At 44.1% G+C, this 19,442-nt stretch overlaps 1 protein-coding gene across 6 annotated transcripts in view; it reads left to right on the top strand.

Annotated features, from left to right (window-relative positions):
• Positions 1–19,442, top strand: part of LOC134345458 (ephrin type-B receptor 1) — a 700,860-nt gene that overhangs the window by 15,301 nt on the left and 666,117 nt on the right. For 5 of the 6 annotated variants that reach the window (XM_063046152.1, XM_063046151.1, XM_063046150.1 and 2 more), the window contains exon 1: positions 14,090–14,245. The exons of the other annotated variant lie outside the window; for it this stretch is intronic. In XM_063046152.1, the coding sequence (XP_062902222.1) occupies positions 14,170–14,245 (76 nt within the window). In that variant the 5' untranslated portion in view covers positions 14,090–14,169. Of the gene's footprint in view, positions 1–14,089; positions 14,246–19,442 lie in introns of those variants that run through there. 6 annotated transcript variants of the gene reach the window in all.

Below are 19,442 nucleotides of genomic sequence, written 5' to 3'. Positions count from 1 at the left end.
GACCCTACAGATTACAAAGGAGGAGATGTTTGCTGTCGAGGCAAAGTGGGGTTAATAAACCCACAGGGCCTGATAAGGTGTTCCCTTAGATCCTGTGGGAGGCAAGTGCAGAAATTCCTGGAGTCCTAGCAGAGATATTTAAAGCATCTTTAGCGACTGGAGAGGTACCAGAGGACTATAGGAGAGCCAATGTCACTCCACTGTTTAAAAAAAGGCTCTAAACAGACACCAGAAAATTATAGACTGGTGAGTCTGAAGTAATTTGTGGCAAAGTTATTGGAAGGTATTCTAATGGACTAGATATATAAGTATTTGAATAGACATGGACTGGTGAAGGATAGTCAGCATGTGTGGTATATCGTGTCTAACTAGTCTATTGATTTTTTTGAGGAAATTACCAAGAAAGTGGATGAAGTCAGCATCCATTGCCTTGCCTACATGGACTTATAGTAAGGCATTCGACAAGGTCCCGCATGGGAGACTGGTCAAGAAGGTTCAGTCACTGAGCATTTGGGATGAGGTAGTAAATTGGATTAGACATTGGCTTGCTGGGAGAAGACAGAGAGTGGTAGTAGAGGCCTATGACGAGTGGTGTGCCACAGGGATCTGTGCTGAATCTGTTGTTTATCATCTATATCAACGATCTGGGTGATAATATAGTAAACTAGATCAGCAAATTTGCAGATGACACCAAGGCGGCGGGCGTAGTGGCAGCAAGGAAGCCGATCAAAGCTTGTAGCAGGATCTGGATCAGCTGGCAAAATGGGCTGAGAAATGGCAGATAGAATTTAATGCAGACAAATGTGAGGTGTTGCACTTTGGGAGGACAAACCAGGATAGGTCTTGCACGGTGAGCGGTAGGACATTGAGGAGTGCGGTAGAACAGAGGGATCTGGGAATACAGATCCATAATCACTTGAAAGTGCATTCATGCGTAGATTGGGTTGTAAAGAGAGCTTTTGGTGCATTTGCGTTCATAAATCGAAGTATTGAGTACAGGAGATGGGATGATACGTTGAAGTTGTATAAGACGTTGGTGAGGCCTAGTTGGAATATTGTGTGCAGTTTTAGTCACCCACGGACAGGAAAGATGCAAATAAGATTGAAAGAGTACTGAGAAAATGTACAAGAATGTTGGCAGGACTGGAGGACCTGAGTTATTTAGAAAAGTAGAGGATTAAGTTTCTATTCTTTGGAATATAGAAAAATGAGGGGAGATTTGACAGAGGTATACAAAATGATGAGGGGTGTGTATATATGGTAAATGCAAGCAGCTATTTCCACTGAAGTTGGGTGAGACTAGAATAGGAGGTCGTGGCTTAAGTGTAAAAGGTGAAATGTTTAAGGAGAACATGAAGGGGAACTTAGAGGGTGGTGAGAGTGTGGAACAAACTGCCAGCATTTAAAAGACATACATTGATGGAAGGAGTAAGTAGGGCCATGGGACTAAGGAGATTAATAGTTTGGTATGGACTAGATGGGCTGAAAGGCGTGTTTCTGTGCTGCAGTGTGCTATAGCTCTATGGTGGTAAGGCTCTTTGTGCATTTCCTCAGTTTTCTTCTCGAATGGGTTTGTTAAAAGCTTATTGGTAAACTAAATTTCAATAATTTTCTGAGTTTGCATTGACTATCTCAAGCTGCAAACAGTATCTGTTTCCATATGCCTGATGTCCATGTTGACCTTTACTAACTCCTGGACTCCAAGCTTAGTCATGATCTCCTTTAGCCACCTGACAGATTGTCTCCTTAAGGATTAATCCTGGTGCAAATTCCACAAACGTTGGGCCCATGTGATGCAAGCACAGAGTGAATGCTGCAAGAACCGCATTACACGTATCTTTATATCACACTCTCCAACACCCACATTTTCATCAGGTGTTGTGGCGCATCTCTAAGCAAAGACAATGCTCTCTGATATCCATGTATATATGGTTCTGTTGCCTGGCAGAGTGACGTGGTGTACCTGTTTCAAGCAAATGCAACATTATCATTTGGACCAACAGTTTATCTCATTGAGCTTCTTTCAGTTCCTCTGTCTCCATCACAGCTGTTCCTAGGATAAGGCTTTCCATTCTAGAACATCCAGGATGCCCAAATAATGGGGTTTCACTTCTACCATCATTGGTGCTGCCCTCACCTGCATCTCCTCTATTTCCTGTACATCTGCCCTCACCCCACCCTCCCATTGCCATAACAAGAATAGAGTTCCCCTTGTCCTTGCCTACAATGCCATGAGCTTGGATATGTAACACGTCATTCTCTGTAAGTTGATCATTTAGAATGGGATCATAGCACTAGGCTCATCTTTCCCTCCCATGCCCCCCAGTGACCCCTCTTTCCATCGAGCTCTCTCTCTATGCAACTCCCTTCTTCACTTATCCCTCCCTACTGATCATCTTCATTGCACTTATCCCTGCAACCATGACAAATGCTCTAATTGCCCCTACACCTTCTTCACCTCCATCTAAGGCCCCAAGCTGGCCTTCCTGGGGAGGCAACTCTTCACCACATGGGCCTGCTGGGGTTATCTATTGTTTCCAGTGTTCCTTGTGTGTCCTCCTCTACATTGCTGAGACTCAGTACAAGGTGGGATACCATCTAGCTGATCACCTACCGCAAAAGGCAGGATATCATGGGGGCTGCCCATTTCAATTCGACTTTCCATTACCGCCTTGTCTGTCTACGGACTCCTCTACTGCCATGGTGAGGCCAAACTCAGGTTGGATGAGCAACACATCGTATTCTGTCTGTGTAGCCTGCAACCTAATGGCATGAATGTTGATTTATCTGGCTTCCAGTAATTACTTTCCCTCCTGATGCTTTTTATTCTCCCTTCCACCCCCGTCTCTTTTGCCCTCTCAGCACTTGTCTTCCATCCCTTGCCCTCATAACCTGTCTGTCACCTCCTCTCAGTTTCCTTCCTCTTTCCCTTTCTGTCCTTTCCTGTCAGATTCTTTCTTTAGCCCTTTACCTCTTTCACTTATCACCTGCAAGCTTCTTGCATCACACCGCTTTCCTGCCCACCTGGCTTCACCTATCACCCGCAAGCTCCGTACATCACGCCCCTCTTCTGCTCATCCAACTTCCCCTTCACCTGGCTTCACCTATCACCTGCCAGCTTGCACTTCTGCTCCTCCCACTACCTACTTATTCCAGTTTTAGTCCCCTTCCTTTCCAGTCTGATGAAGGGTATCAGAATCAGAATCAGGTTTATTATCACTGTCCTGAAGTTTGTTGTTTTGTTACCATGGGTGTTGCCCGACCTGCTGAGTTCCTTGAGCATTTTGTGTGTGCATATTGCACAGGTAAGTTATAAACATCTATGTCTTTAGGTGTAAATACGCATTCCCTCAGTGCTTTCATAGACCTTACAGATTGGTGGTGAACATCTGTGAATACAGAACTTAGAATAGAAATGCACAGGACAAGCCCCACAGCCAGTGATGTTGTGCTAAACTAATCTATTCCTTCTCTCCCACTCTATCTCATTATCCCTTCCTTTTCTACATATTCCTGTGCCTGTCTAGGTACTCGGATGCTATCTACAATCATAGCAGTGCATTCCAGTCCCTCACCTGTTTTTAAAAACTTTCTTGTCTCATATATCTTTTTTGAACTTGTCCCTCTCACCTTAAATGCATACCCTCTAGTACTAGACAACTGAATCATGAGAGCAAGATACTGACTGTCCATATATGCCTGTCCTAATTTTATAAACTCCCATCAGGTCTCCCCTCAGCCTCCACTGTTCCAGAGCAAACAACCTTAATTTGTCCAACCTCACCTCAGAACATGCGCTCTTTAAACCAGGCCGCATCCTGGTAAACCACTTCTGCATCCTCTCCAAAGCCTTCACATCCTTCCAATAATGAGGTGACCAGAATTGAAGACAGTGCTCTAAATGTGCCCTAAACAGAGTTTTCTAAAGCTGTAACGTAACTTACTGGTTCTTGAATGCCTCATCTAATGAAGGTGAGCATTGCTCTCTTTTAGATTTGAAAATATCGTTTGTATTGCTTGGAAAGTTTATAGCACCGAGACTAGTTTAACATGCGGAAGTTCGGACTGTAGAAGTTCTTTGTGTCTGTCAGTGTGAGTGCAGAGCACGGCAAGTCACAGTGACAAAGGACAGTGGGCACTAACACATTACTGGACAATTGCACACACGTATATTCATTTCTCAGTCGATTAGGGAGGGGATAAAATGTCCCCACCACTGGCTGTATTGGGAGCTTTAGCATGTCTGACCAAGCTCAGGAACTGGTCAATCACGTATTGAGTATTGGACATAATTTTCACTGTAAAAACAGTTTAAAGAAATTCAGTATCATGTGAGCTCAAAACAAAGTGATTTGTTGGTGTAAAACAATAGGCAACAGTCCTGTTGGGATTTGACCGGAACAACAGTGGCTTTGCCAAATCTGATAGGAAGGTGAAGAGATTCTTGTTTAGAAATGTCCAATTTAAAAACTAGACAACTACTTAAATACAGAATAAAAACAGAAAATGCTGAGAATACTCAGCATGTCAGGCTGCAACTGTGGAGAAGTTTTGTCAGAAGTGGTCTTCATGAAGGAGTTGCTGCCAAGAAGACATTCCTCTGAAGTGGAAACATTGCCAAGAGACCCACCAGCACAAAAAAAAAGGACTGGGGTGCTGAACAATGACAGCAAGTGCTCTGGGTTGACATTACAAAATTTGAAATTTTTGGCTTAAGCAGAAAGCATTTTGTCCAAAGAAGAACTGGTGAAAGCTACATGGACAAGTGTCTGCAGCCAACGGCAGAAGTTCCCTACACCTATGGGGCTGCACTTCTGCAAATAGGGTTGGTGATCTTGTCAGAATTAATAGAACCCTCAATGCTGAGAATTACAAGCAGATTCTCACCTATTCCACAATAACATCAGGAAGGAATCTTAATAGTCCCAACTTCATTGTGCTGCAGGACAGTGACCCCCAAACACACAACCAAGATCGTAAAGAACTATCTTCAGCGAAAAGAAGAACAAAAAGTTCTACAACAGATGATATGGCCGCCACAGAGCCTCAACATCATGAAGGTTGTCTGGAATTTCCTGGAGAGACAAAAGTAAACAAGACGTGTGCAGATGAACTGTGGCAATCAATTCTCCGAGACGCTTGAAACAACTCATCAGCTGATTTTCTTATAAAACTGCATGACCATGCACCTAAGATATTGATGCACTTTTAAAGGCAAAGGGTGGTCACTCCAAATATTGATTTGATTTAGTGATTGTTTTTACTGTTTACTGCTCTTTATAGTAATTTTTTGATCATTTCATTATTTTTGGAAACATCTTCACTTAACAGATTTCTTTACGTGTGCTTAAGACTTTTACATTGTGCTGTATATAAAAAAATCTTTGCCTAGACATCTGCTATAAAGTTTGCCTCTCACCTAAAATGCACGTTATCTAGTTATTGAATTTTTGCTCTGGTTAAAAACAAATTCTGGCTGTCTATCATACCTATGCCTCCCTTAACTTTATAGACTTCTATCAAGTCTCTCCTCAACTTCTGACATTCTGGAGAAATGTTTTTCCAAACTCTCCTTACAGTTCATACCCTCTAATCCAGGCAGCATCCTGATAAACCTCTTCTGCATCCTTTCCAAAGACTCCACATCCTTCCCATAGTCGGACAACCAAAACTGCACACGATTGTTGAAGTCTTGAAGTAAAGACTGAGAAATTGCTTGAGATTGTTCAGCTGAATCTGGCTTCTAGAGCTCAACAAAATGGTAGTGTCAGTAATATGACCATGTTACTCATCACAAGGCATGCAGTTTCAAAGCCAAAATGAAGGCATCATATTCTTATCCCTCTTAGTGACTGCGGTAGGGCTTAATGATCATTTCCTGTCTTCGACTAGTGATTTCCATCTTTCCTTTTAACTGAAGCTCTGTCATTTAACTAGTGGTATATCCTTTATATATTACGTTGGAGCTCATATTTCCAATCATACGCCTTACCCATCTTTAAGAGACTCGGTGTTGCCACATTGACCTCATCAATCACTAAAGCACCCATAAGCCACACACACAATGCTGGAGGAACTCAGCAGGCCAGGCTGCATCTATGGAAAAGAGTATAGTTGAAGTTTCGGGCCGAGACCCTCCATCAGGAGGTCAGGATTGAAACAGATCACCCTCGCTTCTAAGGGACTGTCTGAGAATAAAGTTTAACTTGTAATCTCTTGGTCTGCTGGTGGCGCAGTGAGATCAGCGGTGGGCTCGAGAACGGAGGTTCCTGAGTTCGATCGAGTGACAGACCGCCCCTGTGCGCACTCTCCATCCGCGTCAGGTTGATGTTGAGCTCGCAACTCGGCCTCGTAAAATAATATTGTGAAATGTCTGTGTGAGGAGTGGCGCCCCACACAGCTTTTCAAACTGCGCCTTGTAAGGCAGGAAAATGCCCAACGCTGGCCTCTCAGGTCTGAATCGACATCGACATCGTCATCATCATCATCATCATCATCATCATGTGATCTCTTGATGTTCTTTAATAAGTGCTGTCCTGTCACTTTTTAATGACCGAGGGTTCCTTCTCCAACCATCCCTTTCTCCAGGCTTCTTGTCCCTGATACTGAACAGACAAAACGAAGATTGAACCCCTGATAGAATCTAAATAAGTCTTAGAGAAATTTGTATTGTTAACATCGAAAAGTATGCTGGGCACAGTGAGAATGAACAGTGGGAAGGTAGCACTGTCTATGGTTGACGATGACTTCATTGGACTATAGCAATGAGTATTTACCTCACACAGAGTTAACTCTCACGGTCTGAGATAACACTGTGGTAATCTCATTCACTGATGTTTGAATGACAAATCCTGACCAGGGCACTATCGAGAGCTTCATTGTCTCTCTTCAGAATGGGGCATGGAGTTGTACACAGAAGGCCCATGCAGTATGCTGAAGAGGTGTGGTTGCATCTCCAGCAGTGATGCCTGATGCAGTAATCGTGATCCCTTGACACTGCAATATTGACATTTCTACCACCACTTGTCCAGAATTCTGTTTGGCTAGAGATGTTTTCCAGTGCTGGGTATTGAAAGCTAATGTTTCTTGGAGTGGAGCATGATGGCACTGATATCTGGCTGTGATTAAATCACCCTTGGGTTATGTTGCTCCATTTGTATGCTACTGTAATGACTGTATCATACATCAGCGAAACAGGCCTCTCATCCACTGAATCCATGATGACTGCTGAGCACAAGTTTACGCCCATCCTGTTGTGCTTTTTCCACATTCCTGTTAACTTCCCTCTAGGTTCTACTACTCACCTATACAGTAGAGGTAACTTACAGGGGCCAGTTAACCCACCAACCTGCACATCTTTGACATGAGAAAGGAAACTGGAGCACCCAGTGGAAACCTAGGCTATTAGAGGGTGGACATGTAAACTCCACACAGACAGCATCTGAGGTCAGGACTGAATCTAATTCTCGGGCACTGTGAGGCAGTGACTCCACCAGCTACGACTGTACTACTCGTTTAGGTTGTTGCTGGTAGGTGCAGGATCATCACTCAACCCCGATGGCTCACAGTGTTGGCTCAGGAGCTGTAGGGTGTTGAGTCAGGCACACTGGGAAAGTTCCAGTGCTGGTCAGCTCCTCATTATGGTATTTATCTCCTGGGGCTCCTCAGCCTCTCCCCCCACCCCATAGCACAAAGTTCCACTTTAACCTAATTAACAATCTCCATCTGTCATTCTCACTAAGCCATCACCAACCCTGCGCCCCTGGACCTGTCATCCAATACAATCCCGAAGCCCATATAACCTGAGCCAAGACCTCCCTAACACTCCTACTGCCACTGACTCCTACTACCCATAATGACACAGTGATGCTGTTCACCTCTCCAACTCCCTGATCTCTGGCGATCAGCCCCATCATAGAGACTCAGGCTCCATTTCAATCCACAACCCGCCCACAGCTCTGCTGCACAGACACAACCCGCCCACAGCTCCGCTCCACAGACACAACCTGCCCTCAGCTCCCCTCCACAGACACAACCCGCCCACAGCTCCCCTCCACAGACACAACCCGCCCTCAGCTCCTCTCCACAGACACAACCCGCCCACAGCTCCCCTCCACAGACACAACCCGCCCTCAGCTCCGCTCCACAGACACAACCCGCCCTCAGCTCCGCTCCACAGACACAACCCGCCCTCAGCTCCGCTCCACAGACACAACCCGCCCTCAGCTCCCCTCCACAGACACAACCCGCCCTCAGCTCCGCTCCACAGACACAACCCGCCCTCAGCTCCCCTCCACAGACACAACCCGCCCTCAGCTCCCCTCCACAGACACAACCCGCCCTCAGCTCCCCTCCACAGACACAACCCGCCCTCAGCTCCCCTCCACAGACACAACCCGCCCTCAGCTCCGCTCCACAGACACAACCCGCCCTCAGCTCCCCTCCACAGACACAACCCGCCCTCAGCTCCTCTCCACAGACACAACCCGCCCTCAGCTCCCCTCCACAGACACAACCCGCCCTCAGCTCCTCTCCACAGACACAACCCGCCCACAGCTCCCCTCCACAGACACAACCCGCCCACAGCTCCCCTCCACAGACACAACCCGCCCTCAGCTCCTCTCCACAGACACAACCCGCCCTCAGCTCCTCTCCACAGACACAACCCGCCCTCAGCTCCGCTCCACAGACACAACCCGCCCTCAGCTCCTCTCCACAGACACAACCCGCCCACAGCTCCTCTCCACAGACACAACCCGCCCTCAGCTCCCCTCCACAGACACAACCTGCCCACAGCTCCCCTCCACAGACACAACCCGCCCACAGCTCCCCTCCACAGACACAACCCGCCCACAGCTCCCCTCCACAGACACAACCCGCCCTCAGCTCCCCTCCACAGACACAACCCGCCCTCAGCTCCCCTCCACAGACACAACCCGCCCTCAGCTCCCCTCCACAGACACAACCCGCCCTCAGCTCCCCTCCACAGACACAACCCGCCCACAGCTCCGCTCCACAGACACAACCTAGACAAGACCATAGACCTCGATTTGCCTGGTGTAGCTCTGTACTGGACTTCAGATGTTACTCAGTGCTTTGATCAAGAACAGGCCCATGACCAAAGAAGGCTATCGAGTAGTGATGAGCTAAGCTGCCTCAGTAGATAATGGTGACCACCTTGTTTTGTTTGTCATTATGAAACAATCTCTGATTTTTTTTTCCTGTCCCAACCCCTTTATACAGTATATATTCATTCAAAGGAAGTTGGCTTCACAAGCTGAGCCAATGTTAAATTGCCTATACCTAGAGAAATATTTAAAATGTCACTGTCTACGGGTGAAGTGCCGGAGGATTGGAGAGCGGCTCATGTTGTTCAGTTGTTTAAAAAAGGATCGAAAAGTAATCCGGGAAATTATAGGTCGGTGAGTTTAACGTCAGTAGTAGGTAAGTTATTGGAGGGAGTACTAAGAGACAGAATCTACAAGCATTTGGATAGACAGGGGCTTATTAGGGAGAGTCAACATGGCTTTGTGCGTGGTAGATCATGTTTGACCAATCTGTTGGAGTTTTTTGAGGAGGTTACCAGGAAAGTGGATGAAGGGAAGGCAGTGGATGTTGTCTACATGGACTTGAGTAAGGCCTTTGACAAGGTCCCGCATGGGAGGTTAGTTAGGAAAATTTAGTCGCTAGGTATACATGGAGAGGTGGTAAATTGGATTAGACATTGGCTCAATGGAAGAAGCCAAAGAGTGGTAGTAGAGAATTGCTTCTCCGAGTGGAGGCCTGTGACTAGTGGTGTGCCACAGGGATCAGTGCTGGGTCCATTATTATTTGTCATCTATATCAATGATCTGGATGATAATGTGGTAAATTGGATCAGCAAGTTTGCTGATGATACAAAGATTGGAGGTGTAGTAGACAGTGAGGAAGGTTTTCAGAGCCTGCAGAGGGACTTGGACCATCTGGAAAAATGGGCTGAAAAATGGCAGATGGAGTTTAATACTGACAAGTGTGAGGTATTGCACGTTGGAAGGACAAACCAACGTAGAACATACAGGGTTAATGGTAAGGCACTGAGGAGTGCAGTGGAACAGAGGGATCTGGGAATACAGATAAAAAATTCCCTAAAAGTGGCGTCACAGGTAGATAGGGTCGTAACGAGAGCTTTTGGTACATTGGCCTTTATTAATCAAAGTATTGAGTATAAGAGCTGGAATGTTATGATGAGGTTGTATAAGGCATTGGTGAGGCCGAATCTGGAGTATTGTGTTCAGTTTTGGTCACCAAATTACAGGAAGGATATAAATAAGGTTGAATGAGTGCAGAGAAGGTTTACAAGGATGTTGCCGGGACTTGAGAAACTCAGTTACAGAGAAAGATTGAATAGGTTAGGACTTTATTCCCTGGAGCGTAGAAGAATGAGGGGAGATTTGATAGAGGTATATAAAATTATGATGAGTATAGATAGAGTGAATGCAAGCAGGCTTTTTCCACTGAGGCAAGGGGAGAAAAAAAAGAGGACATGGGTTAAGGGTGAGGGGGGAAACGTTTAAAGGGAACATTAGCAGGGGCTTCTTCACACAGAGAGTGGTGGGAGTATGGAATGAGCTGCCAGACGAGGTGGTAAATGTGGTTCTTTTTTAACATTTAAGAATAAATTGGACAGATACATGGATGGGAGGTGTATGGAGGGATATGGTCCGTGTGCAGGTCAGTGGGACTAGGCAGAAAATGGTTCGGCACAGCCAAGAAGGGCCAAAAGGCCTGTTTCTGTGCTGTAGTTTCTGTGGTTCTATGTCCATGAGAAGGTGGTAGTAAGCTGCCTTCTTGAGCCACTGCAGTCCTTGATGTGTGGTTTACTCAGAGTGCTGTTAGGGAGTGGGACCAGGAGTTTGAACCAGTGATAGTGAAGAAACGACAATATATTTCCAAATAAGACTGCTGTGTGGTTTGGAGGGCGAAGTCATGTTGGTGATGATCCCATGCTTAAACTGAGCCATTGTACTACCTGGTAGAAGTGGTCTAAGGAGTCCTGGAGAATTTCTGCAGTGCATCTTGGAGATGGTGCAGACTGCTGCTATGGTGCATCAATGGTGGACAGTTGTAGAGAGGGTCAATTAGACTGCTGACTGCTATATCCTGGGTGGTGTTGAGCTGCTTGAATGTTGTTGAAGCTACACTCATTGAGGATAACATCGCACTCCTCACTTGAGCCTTCTAGATGGGGGACAGGTTTTGAGGAGTTACTCGCTGCTTCTGACCTTATGGCTACATCAGTTCAGCTTCATGTATGAGTGAAGTCAGACTCGGTGAGTTTGGAAGAAAATTGTGAAATCAAAATGCAGGACACAATCTTGGATTGTTTAAATTACTGAGGATGGCAAATAGGGAAGTGCAGAAACTAACTGGGAAAAGTGGGACAAGGAGAGCGAGGAAATCACCACTAATAAACAACAGAGCTAGTTAGAACTCCAGCTGGTAAATCTCATAATAATCTGCGGCTTTTACACGTTTCCCAAAGAACTGGTTTACCAAGGCACACTTTTGATGCATTCACAAAGTGGTACAGGAATTACTGGGTTTTGGGTTGTGTTAGATTGTTGACCCTATTCCTGGTGAGCTTGCATCCCATCGTGGCCGCTGAAAAGCTAAATTAGTTCAAGATTGTGATTTGTTTGTTTATTTGGTGATACAACATGGAGTAAGCTCTTTCAACCCTTCGAAGCAATGATGCCCCAGCATCCCCACAACTCTGATTAACCGTAACATAATCACGGAGCAATATACAATGACTAATTAACTTGTGTGTTTTTGTGTCTGTGGTGGTGCGGAAGAACCAGAATACCCAGGCAAAACCGACGCTTTCCATGGGACACATCACAGAATGGTGCTGGAATTGAACTGAACTCCCAAATGCCCCGAGCTGTAATAACGTCATGCTAACTGCTACGTGACTGTGGCATCCAATTATGGTGTGGATATCAAAGATATTACAGGAAAACTGCTGAAGTGCTGTTAAAACTGGTTTGCTGATATTGTAGGACCTGCCTGTGAGTGTGCAATTTCATTTCCATCTGACATGTTTCACCCTTGATATGCTCAGCACTGTCAAAGATGGGGAATATATTTAGTCTGCTAAAAAGTCAGTGCACTGATGCACCACTTGTCTGCAGGAGAGACAAATTACATTGTTTTGAGCTGTTGAATGGCGATTAGTAATTGCCAGGTTACCTGTTGTGAGTGTTTTGGAGCAGTTGCAGCAATATTCCAGGTACTTTTAGAAAATGCTGAGTTCCTCCAGCATTTTTGTGTGTTGCTTGGATTTCCAGCACCTGCAGATTCTCTCCTGTTTGTTCCTTCAGTAGGACCTTTGCTAGATCCGTTAAACTGTATCTCTATATCCATACTTCCAAAAACCACTCTCTGTATTTTCACAACCCTTACACTGGAAACACTTAGAGTGGAAGTATTCTCTTTATAAAAGGTTAAAAGGTCAGCCTAACATTATGGGTTGAAGGGCCTGTACTGAGCTGTCTTGTTCTATATTCTGTTTACTTTTGTAAAATGCACAAAAATCACTCAAATAGTAAATATACTTCACACTATAGTAATAAATAGAATCAAAAACACCAGACTGATAAGCAAGAATCATTACTAAGAGTGATGGTGATAGGAAACCAGTTCTGCACTTCTCAGGAATGAATATATGGGCATGTGACAGACTTCTGAATTTAATAATATTATGGGAACTTGTGTTAACAAGTTATCAGAGTGTGCTCATGTGTAATTTAATGCCAGCCTGTAGTTGTGCTGTCTCTCCTACAGACTCCTTGGCAGGCTGTGTAACAGGGTAACTTGGCTTTAGCTAAACTCTTGGTGTATCCATTTATTTGGTAGTATTTATTGTCACAGGGTGCAGGATACAGTGGAAAAGCTGTAGTTTACCTGCCATCCAGACAGATCATACCATATGTAAATATATAGAGGTAATATATAAAAAAACAGAACAGTATGTAGAAGAAAGTGTTGGAGTTTAGTGAACCTGGTGCAAGTGAAAGTGAGTGTAAGAATCTATTTTCTATTGTGTTGTTTGAATCCAGTGTCAATACAGTTGACTTGAATCAGCCCAGCCCAACACTTCACCATTGCATTGTGCCTTTTCTGTATTCCCTTCCTGGAGTGGGTCAGGATTGTTTTGTTACCTCCCAATGACATCAATATCCTGGGAATTTGGATAGTATCAAAAGGATGCAGCATTTAAAAGAGGTTAATTTTAGTACATTTTTAAGTGAGGTGTAAAAGCCTACAGTTAGTAGGATGGATTGGAGAAATGGAGCTGATTTCATTGAAGAGAATGGTGGGGGCGGGGGGGGTGGATTTGATGGGAAGTAAATTAAAAGGGAGTTGGGACAGGGTAGATGATTCCCACTGGTGGAGGCAAAGAGGATTAGAGGGCACAGGAGTAAAACAAAAGGGAAGAGAACCAGGAGTAACAGGAGGAAATACTACTTTTTGCTGAGTGATTGCATCTGAATGCTCTTGCCTGCAAGTGTGGTGGGGGCAGGTTCGGCTGTGGACTTAAATAAGGAACTGGATAAATAGGTGGTGAGGAAAATAATCACAAGACTACAGAGACAGTGCTGAAGGTAGAACCAGGGTAGTACTCTAGTAGAGAATCAGTGTAAATCTGATGGGATAAATGGCCTCATTTTATGACTCAGTAAGTCCCTAATGTTTTGGGCTTCCACTGAAAGGAGGTGGGAAGCAGGTGCACACTAGTCTCTGCCATACATTATGGAGAGGATCTAATTCATTCATACCTGAAGAAGTGCAAGGATTTTCTCAGAAGGCAGTCTGTCTCCTTGACAGATGGCATATGCTGTCATACCCTTCATCTTCTGCACTATCTTTAGGTTGGCGGGGCTGTATTTTCAGATTGCTGCTTACACAGACGGTATATCTTTTGTTGGCATGAAAAGAATGGATTGAAAAAGAGCAGTGAGCAGCAGGAGGGTTAGGAAAGGAGAGAAATCTCGGTTGAATTTTTTGGAGCTGTTTTAAGTAATATAAAATTCATGTCAGTGTGCATTGGATGGTGGGAACCTGCTCACAGTTCCTTTCAACAGCAGGGAAGAGGAAGTCTTTTAAAAGTCAGTGTTGTATTTAACAATGCCAGCATTAGTTGGAACCTGGAGTCTGTCAACTTGCAGAGTTAGGGTCATGACAATGGAGCTGTTAACCAGAGGTATGATCGTTGGCGCTGTGGCAGATCAGTGAGGCAACTGCTGCCCCTGGCTCTAGGTGTTTCTAATGTACTTTATCAGACACTGTGGCTATTGGGGATTCCTATCCTGGGGTCCACAGATTCCTTGGTTAATGATAAGGCTCATTGGCATAAAAAAGGTTGGGAACCCTTGGTGGCTATGACGTGCTTCCAGAAGCCATCAGTGTAGAAGTGTTACTGCTTCTATAAATTCTTACTCTTCATGAGAAGATGCTGGTTAATTACTCCAAGTGGATCAGAGGGGAAAAAAAACTCAGAGGAACAGAGCAATGTTTTCCTGACTGGAGTGCCAAAATAATGAAAGTCCAAAGTTTATATCTGGGATTTGTATATAGAAAAGGTCCTGTCCATCATGTGGGCAAAAATACATTTTATTTCCTGCACAACTACAAGCAAGATTCTGCGGATAGAGCAGCTTTGTAAGATGGTAAAGAACTGCTGATGTTTCAATTGAAACTCTGCATCGGGACTTCATTTGTTTCATATGGTTGTGTCATTTGTCAGGCTGTGGGCATGAGTTCTTAATGCAAGACTTTATTGTCAGGGAACAATCTCCCCATCTCCCAATTCCTTTTTTCACATATCTGTTCCTTCCAAACGTCAAATACTTTGGACATTTCATCCCAAGTTTTATTCATTGTGCAGTGATGCCTCCATAACAGCTCCTTGGTCTCCATGCACCTTGGAATTAATGGAGAATGCTGTTACTGGGAGAAGCAGATTGACTTTCCAAATGACCTCCATGGTTAACTCAGATGAACACAGTAGCTCAATCTCTCATCCTCAATGTGAAACAGTGCTGGTGCCTTCAAAAAGGTGGGGGTGGGGAGGTAATCAAAGGGAGCTGGGTAAGTTTCAAGTTATTTGCTTGAAAATGTGTTAAATTCTTTAATTTTACTTGTAATTTTATGCTAATATTTTAAAAGTTTCATATGTGTAAAGTTCATTAGTTTTCAATAGTATAATTAATTTTAGTTTTTGATATTTCACTGCCCATGGATGAATCAGAATTGTTATCACTGGTGCGGATGACATGAAGTTGTTGTTTTACAGGAGCAGTACAGTGCAAAGACAATTACTGTAAATTCCAAAATAAATAGTGCAAAAAAGGATAATGAGGTAGTGTTCATGAGTTCATGGACCGCTCAGTAATTGATGGCAGAGGGGAAGAATCTGTCTCTGAATCACTGAGTTTGGGTCTTCAGTCCTGTACCTCCTCTCCAATGGCAGTAATATAAAAATGGCTTGTCCTGGCTGGTGAGGGATGACGTCTTCTTGAAGCACTACCTCAGTGGTGGGGAGGATGATGGCCTTGATGGAGTTCTGCAGCCTCTTCTGAGCCTGTGCAATGGAGTTTCCATACTGGCCGCACTACATCTGTTCAAAGTCTTTTGAGAGCTTCGACAGCTGGAAAACAAGTTGACATTACATATCTGATTGGAATGGTCAAGTGGTTTTGTGATCAGGAGTGGGGATCAAAGTGCTGCTGTGTGCGGTTTGCTGAAGTGGATCAGAGAGATCCACATTGCAGACCAAACCTAGTTCATCTCTGTGTGATGAATAGCAGAACACTGTAGATGCTGAAAATCTGCATTTTGATACATTTGCACTAATTTTAACTTTTTTACATGTCTTTGACATTTATTATTGATATTACAACCTCGATCTTTCAGAGCTCAAACCAGCATTTTTCAGTGTGATCTAAATCTTACCCTTTACTACAGAGTCCTGTCTCAACTTTCCTTAATAAAAGCCTCCTGCTTGGCCCTGGTTATCCAATTTGTTCAGGCATGATAGCATTAGGACTTTGTCCTTGGTTAAAGGGAACTGACCTGACCTGATCTGACAACCTGCTTCTAATGTTGTTTGAGCCTGTGCACTGAGCACACAGCCAACTTTACCCCATTCCTAATGTGTTGTACTTGAACCCCCTCCCGACAACACCAGCCCTTTTGGCACCAGCACTGGCCCACTTGCTTTGTCCTGCTTTTGCTGCTATTTCAGGCTGTAGTAGTGTTTGTGTGTGGATTTGATGTTGGACCATGATGGTGATTAAACAAGAGCTGTTCTAATAGAATTATAGAGCAGTACAGCGTGGATACATGCTGACCTTGATAGCTAATTCCAATTTCCTTTGTTTCGGCTTGTCTCCCTCCAGGCCCCTTCTCTTCTTGTATCAGTCCGAATGTATCTTAAGTGAAACTATTGTACCTGCCTCAACCACTTCCTCTGGCAATTCATTCCATAAGCTTACTACCCTCTGTGTGAAAAAGCAGTGCTTCTCATCCCTGTTAAATCTTTACTCTAAACCTATGCCCCTTGTTTTGGGCTTCCCTAACCTGGGGTAAGGACTGGTGTTGGGGTGGTGTGTAGGAGTGGGATGTGAACTGTGAGAGGAAGGCGGCCTGAGATGGTGCTGTGGACTCTGAATTTCAGTGGCTATGTAAGAAGTGGAGGAGGTATATAACAAGTGACATCCAACCATTGCAAATTCTTCAGTAATTGAAGTGTTTTGGAGCCTTGAGATTTACCTTGATCTCTCACAATATTAAAGATTATAAAGAGCATGGAACATAGAACAGTACAAAACTAGACAAGCCATTTCACCCATAATGCTGTGCTCTGCTTGCTAATGACAGTGTGGCTAAGTACAGCCCCAATGCCAATATTCAAGTTTGCTGACAGACACAACTGTCATGAGCTGAATCAAAGGTGGTGATGACTCAGCATATAGGAAAGAAATTGAACATCTGGCTGAGTGGTGCCACATCAGCAACCTCTCAGCAAGACCAAGGAGCTGATTATTGACTTCAGGAGGAGGAATCTGCAGATCCCTGACCCAGTCCTCATCAAAGGATCAGAGGTGGAAAGGGACAGCAACTTTAAATTCCTTCCGTGTTGCTGTTTCTGAGGAGCTGTCATAGGCTCAGTGTGTAAGAGCAATTACAAAGAAAGCATGGTAACACCTCCACTTCTTTAGGACTTTGCAAAGGTTTGGCATGACATCTAAAATTTTGACAAACATCTATAGATGGGCGGTGGAGAAACATATTGACTGGCTGCATCACAGCCAGATCCTTGAAAATAAAACCCTACAAAAGTAGTGGATAGGGTCCAGTCCATCATGGGTAAAACCCTCCCTACCATTGGACACATCCACATGAAACTTTGTCATAGGAAAGCAGCATCCATCATCAGGAAGAAGGTACAGGAGTGTCAGGACTCGCATCACCAGGTTCAGGAACAGTTACTACTCCTCAACCTTCAGGCTCGTGTACCAAAGGGTATATCTTCACTCAACTTCACTTGCCTATCATTGAAATGTTCCCACCATCTTTCAAAGACTCTTCATCTTGTATTCTCAATATTTATTGCTTATTTATTATTGTTATTTATTTTGGTATGTATACAGTTTGATGTCTTTTGCACACTTGTTGAATGCCCAAGTTGGTGTGATTGTGTTATGGTTGCTATTCTATTTTGGATTTTTTGAGTATTTCTGCAAGAACATGAATCACAGCGTTGTATATGGTGACATTTATGTACCTTTGTAATAAATTTCCTTTGAACTCTACATATCAAAGGAGAGAGTTGGCCAAAAGGTGTTGCTAATCACACCTGCCACATCTCAAGAATCAGTATTACAGTTGTGGATTATTGCTAATCTCTTGCAGCCAATGATAGGTTGAGTAATGCTGAACAAGATCTTACTTTCAGCTGTAGAGATACAATACAGCTTTGTCAATGAGGGAAAGAGTGTTGTTGGAGGTAGAAGAGTGAGGAATGAAGGGGAAAAAATTTACTACAAAGGTGAAATTCATAGGTATTATCTGATGCTGCATGGAGTTGGGGAAATAGCATGGCCTCGCTTGTAGAACTGCTATTTCACAGCTGTCCCAGGTTCAATTTTGATATTTTGTTCTGTCTGTTTTCTCCCTGTGTCTGTGTGGGATTCCTCCTACATCCCAGAGACCAGGTTAATTAACAACTGTAAATTGCCTTTAATAGTTTGTTAGGAGATAAAGTTGTTGAGTAGGTGGGGAGAATCTTATAGAGAAAATTAGTGGGAGAATAATGAAATTTAATTTTGTATGTCATCCTTATAATTTAATCACTTGTACACCAAGGTAGTATAAGGGAAAACAATTGAGGAATGCAGAATTAATTGCTGCAATTACAGAGAAAATGCAATGTGTGAGCCTATGATGAGGTAGACAGGAAGGACAAGAGCCTTTTCTTTATCATCACAGAGGGGCAGAAGCTGTCCTTGAGTCTGGTGGCACATGCTTTCAGATCTTTGTATCTTCTGCCTGGTGGGAGGGGGGAGAAAGAGAATGTCTGGGGTGGAAGGGAGCTTTAATTATGCTGGCTGCATCACTGAGATTGTTAGAAGTTTGGTCAGAATCCATAAAGGTAAAGGAATTGAGGTCAGTGGGATTGCTCAGGGAGCTGGAATAGACTTGATGGGATGAATAACCTCCCACCATAAAGAAACACAAACCTCTTTTGTAGGGTTGGGGTGGGAATAGTGTTCCACAGCTTTGCTGCCTTCTGTATAAAGGCTATTTTCCAAGGTTCAACTGCTGTATCTTTATCTTGGCATTGTGTCACTGATCTAGATGTAGCAGAGTAGAATATAATACTTGGTTTTGATTAACAGATAACTAGTCACAGTGGACTTGTTGTTGCAATTGGGCATGTATTTGACTCGCCTTCTGTATAGAAACATTTACAGCACATTACAGCAATGCCATCTACTAATAGATCACTGCTTGTTGAAAGCAGAAATAACTGTGTGAACAGTGGTGGTGCTGCATCAATTGCCGTGTTCGAACAGCCAGGCCAGTTCTTTAATCAACACATGGTTGTTTCCTCTGTAATCAGACCCACCTACACTTGCCCCAGTAGCTCCACCACTTTCTGACAAAGTACAATGCAGCTCTTCAGCAAGGTGAAAAATTCTGGGATTCAGGAAGTGTGCGTCCTTGAGCTGTCTGCAGTAAAACTCAAATCATCAGATCATTTGGAAATCTCAGTGTTTCAACAGTTGGATGCTGATTCCCACATTTCCCACTCACCAGGGTCCTGAATCCCAAAACCATCTCCCATTTCCTGTGCTGCCTTTAAGCTCATCTGATTCTATTTCGCGTGTTCCCTT

Source organism: Mobula hypostoma, chromosome 4 (genome assembly GCF_963921235.1).
Source record: "Mobula hypostoma chromosome 4, sMobHyp1.1, whole genome shotgun sequence".
NCBI lineage: Eukaryota > Metazoa > Chordata > Chondrichthyes > Myliobatiformes > Myliobatidae > Mobula > Mobula hypostoma.
The sequence above is the reverse complement of the archived record's forward strand: the minus strand, read 5'-3'. Positions and strand labels throughout refer to the sequence as shown.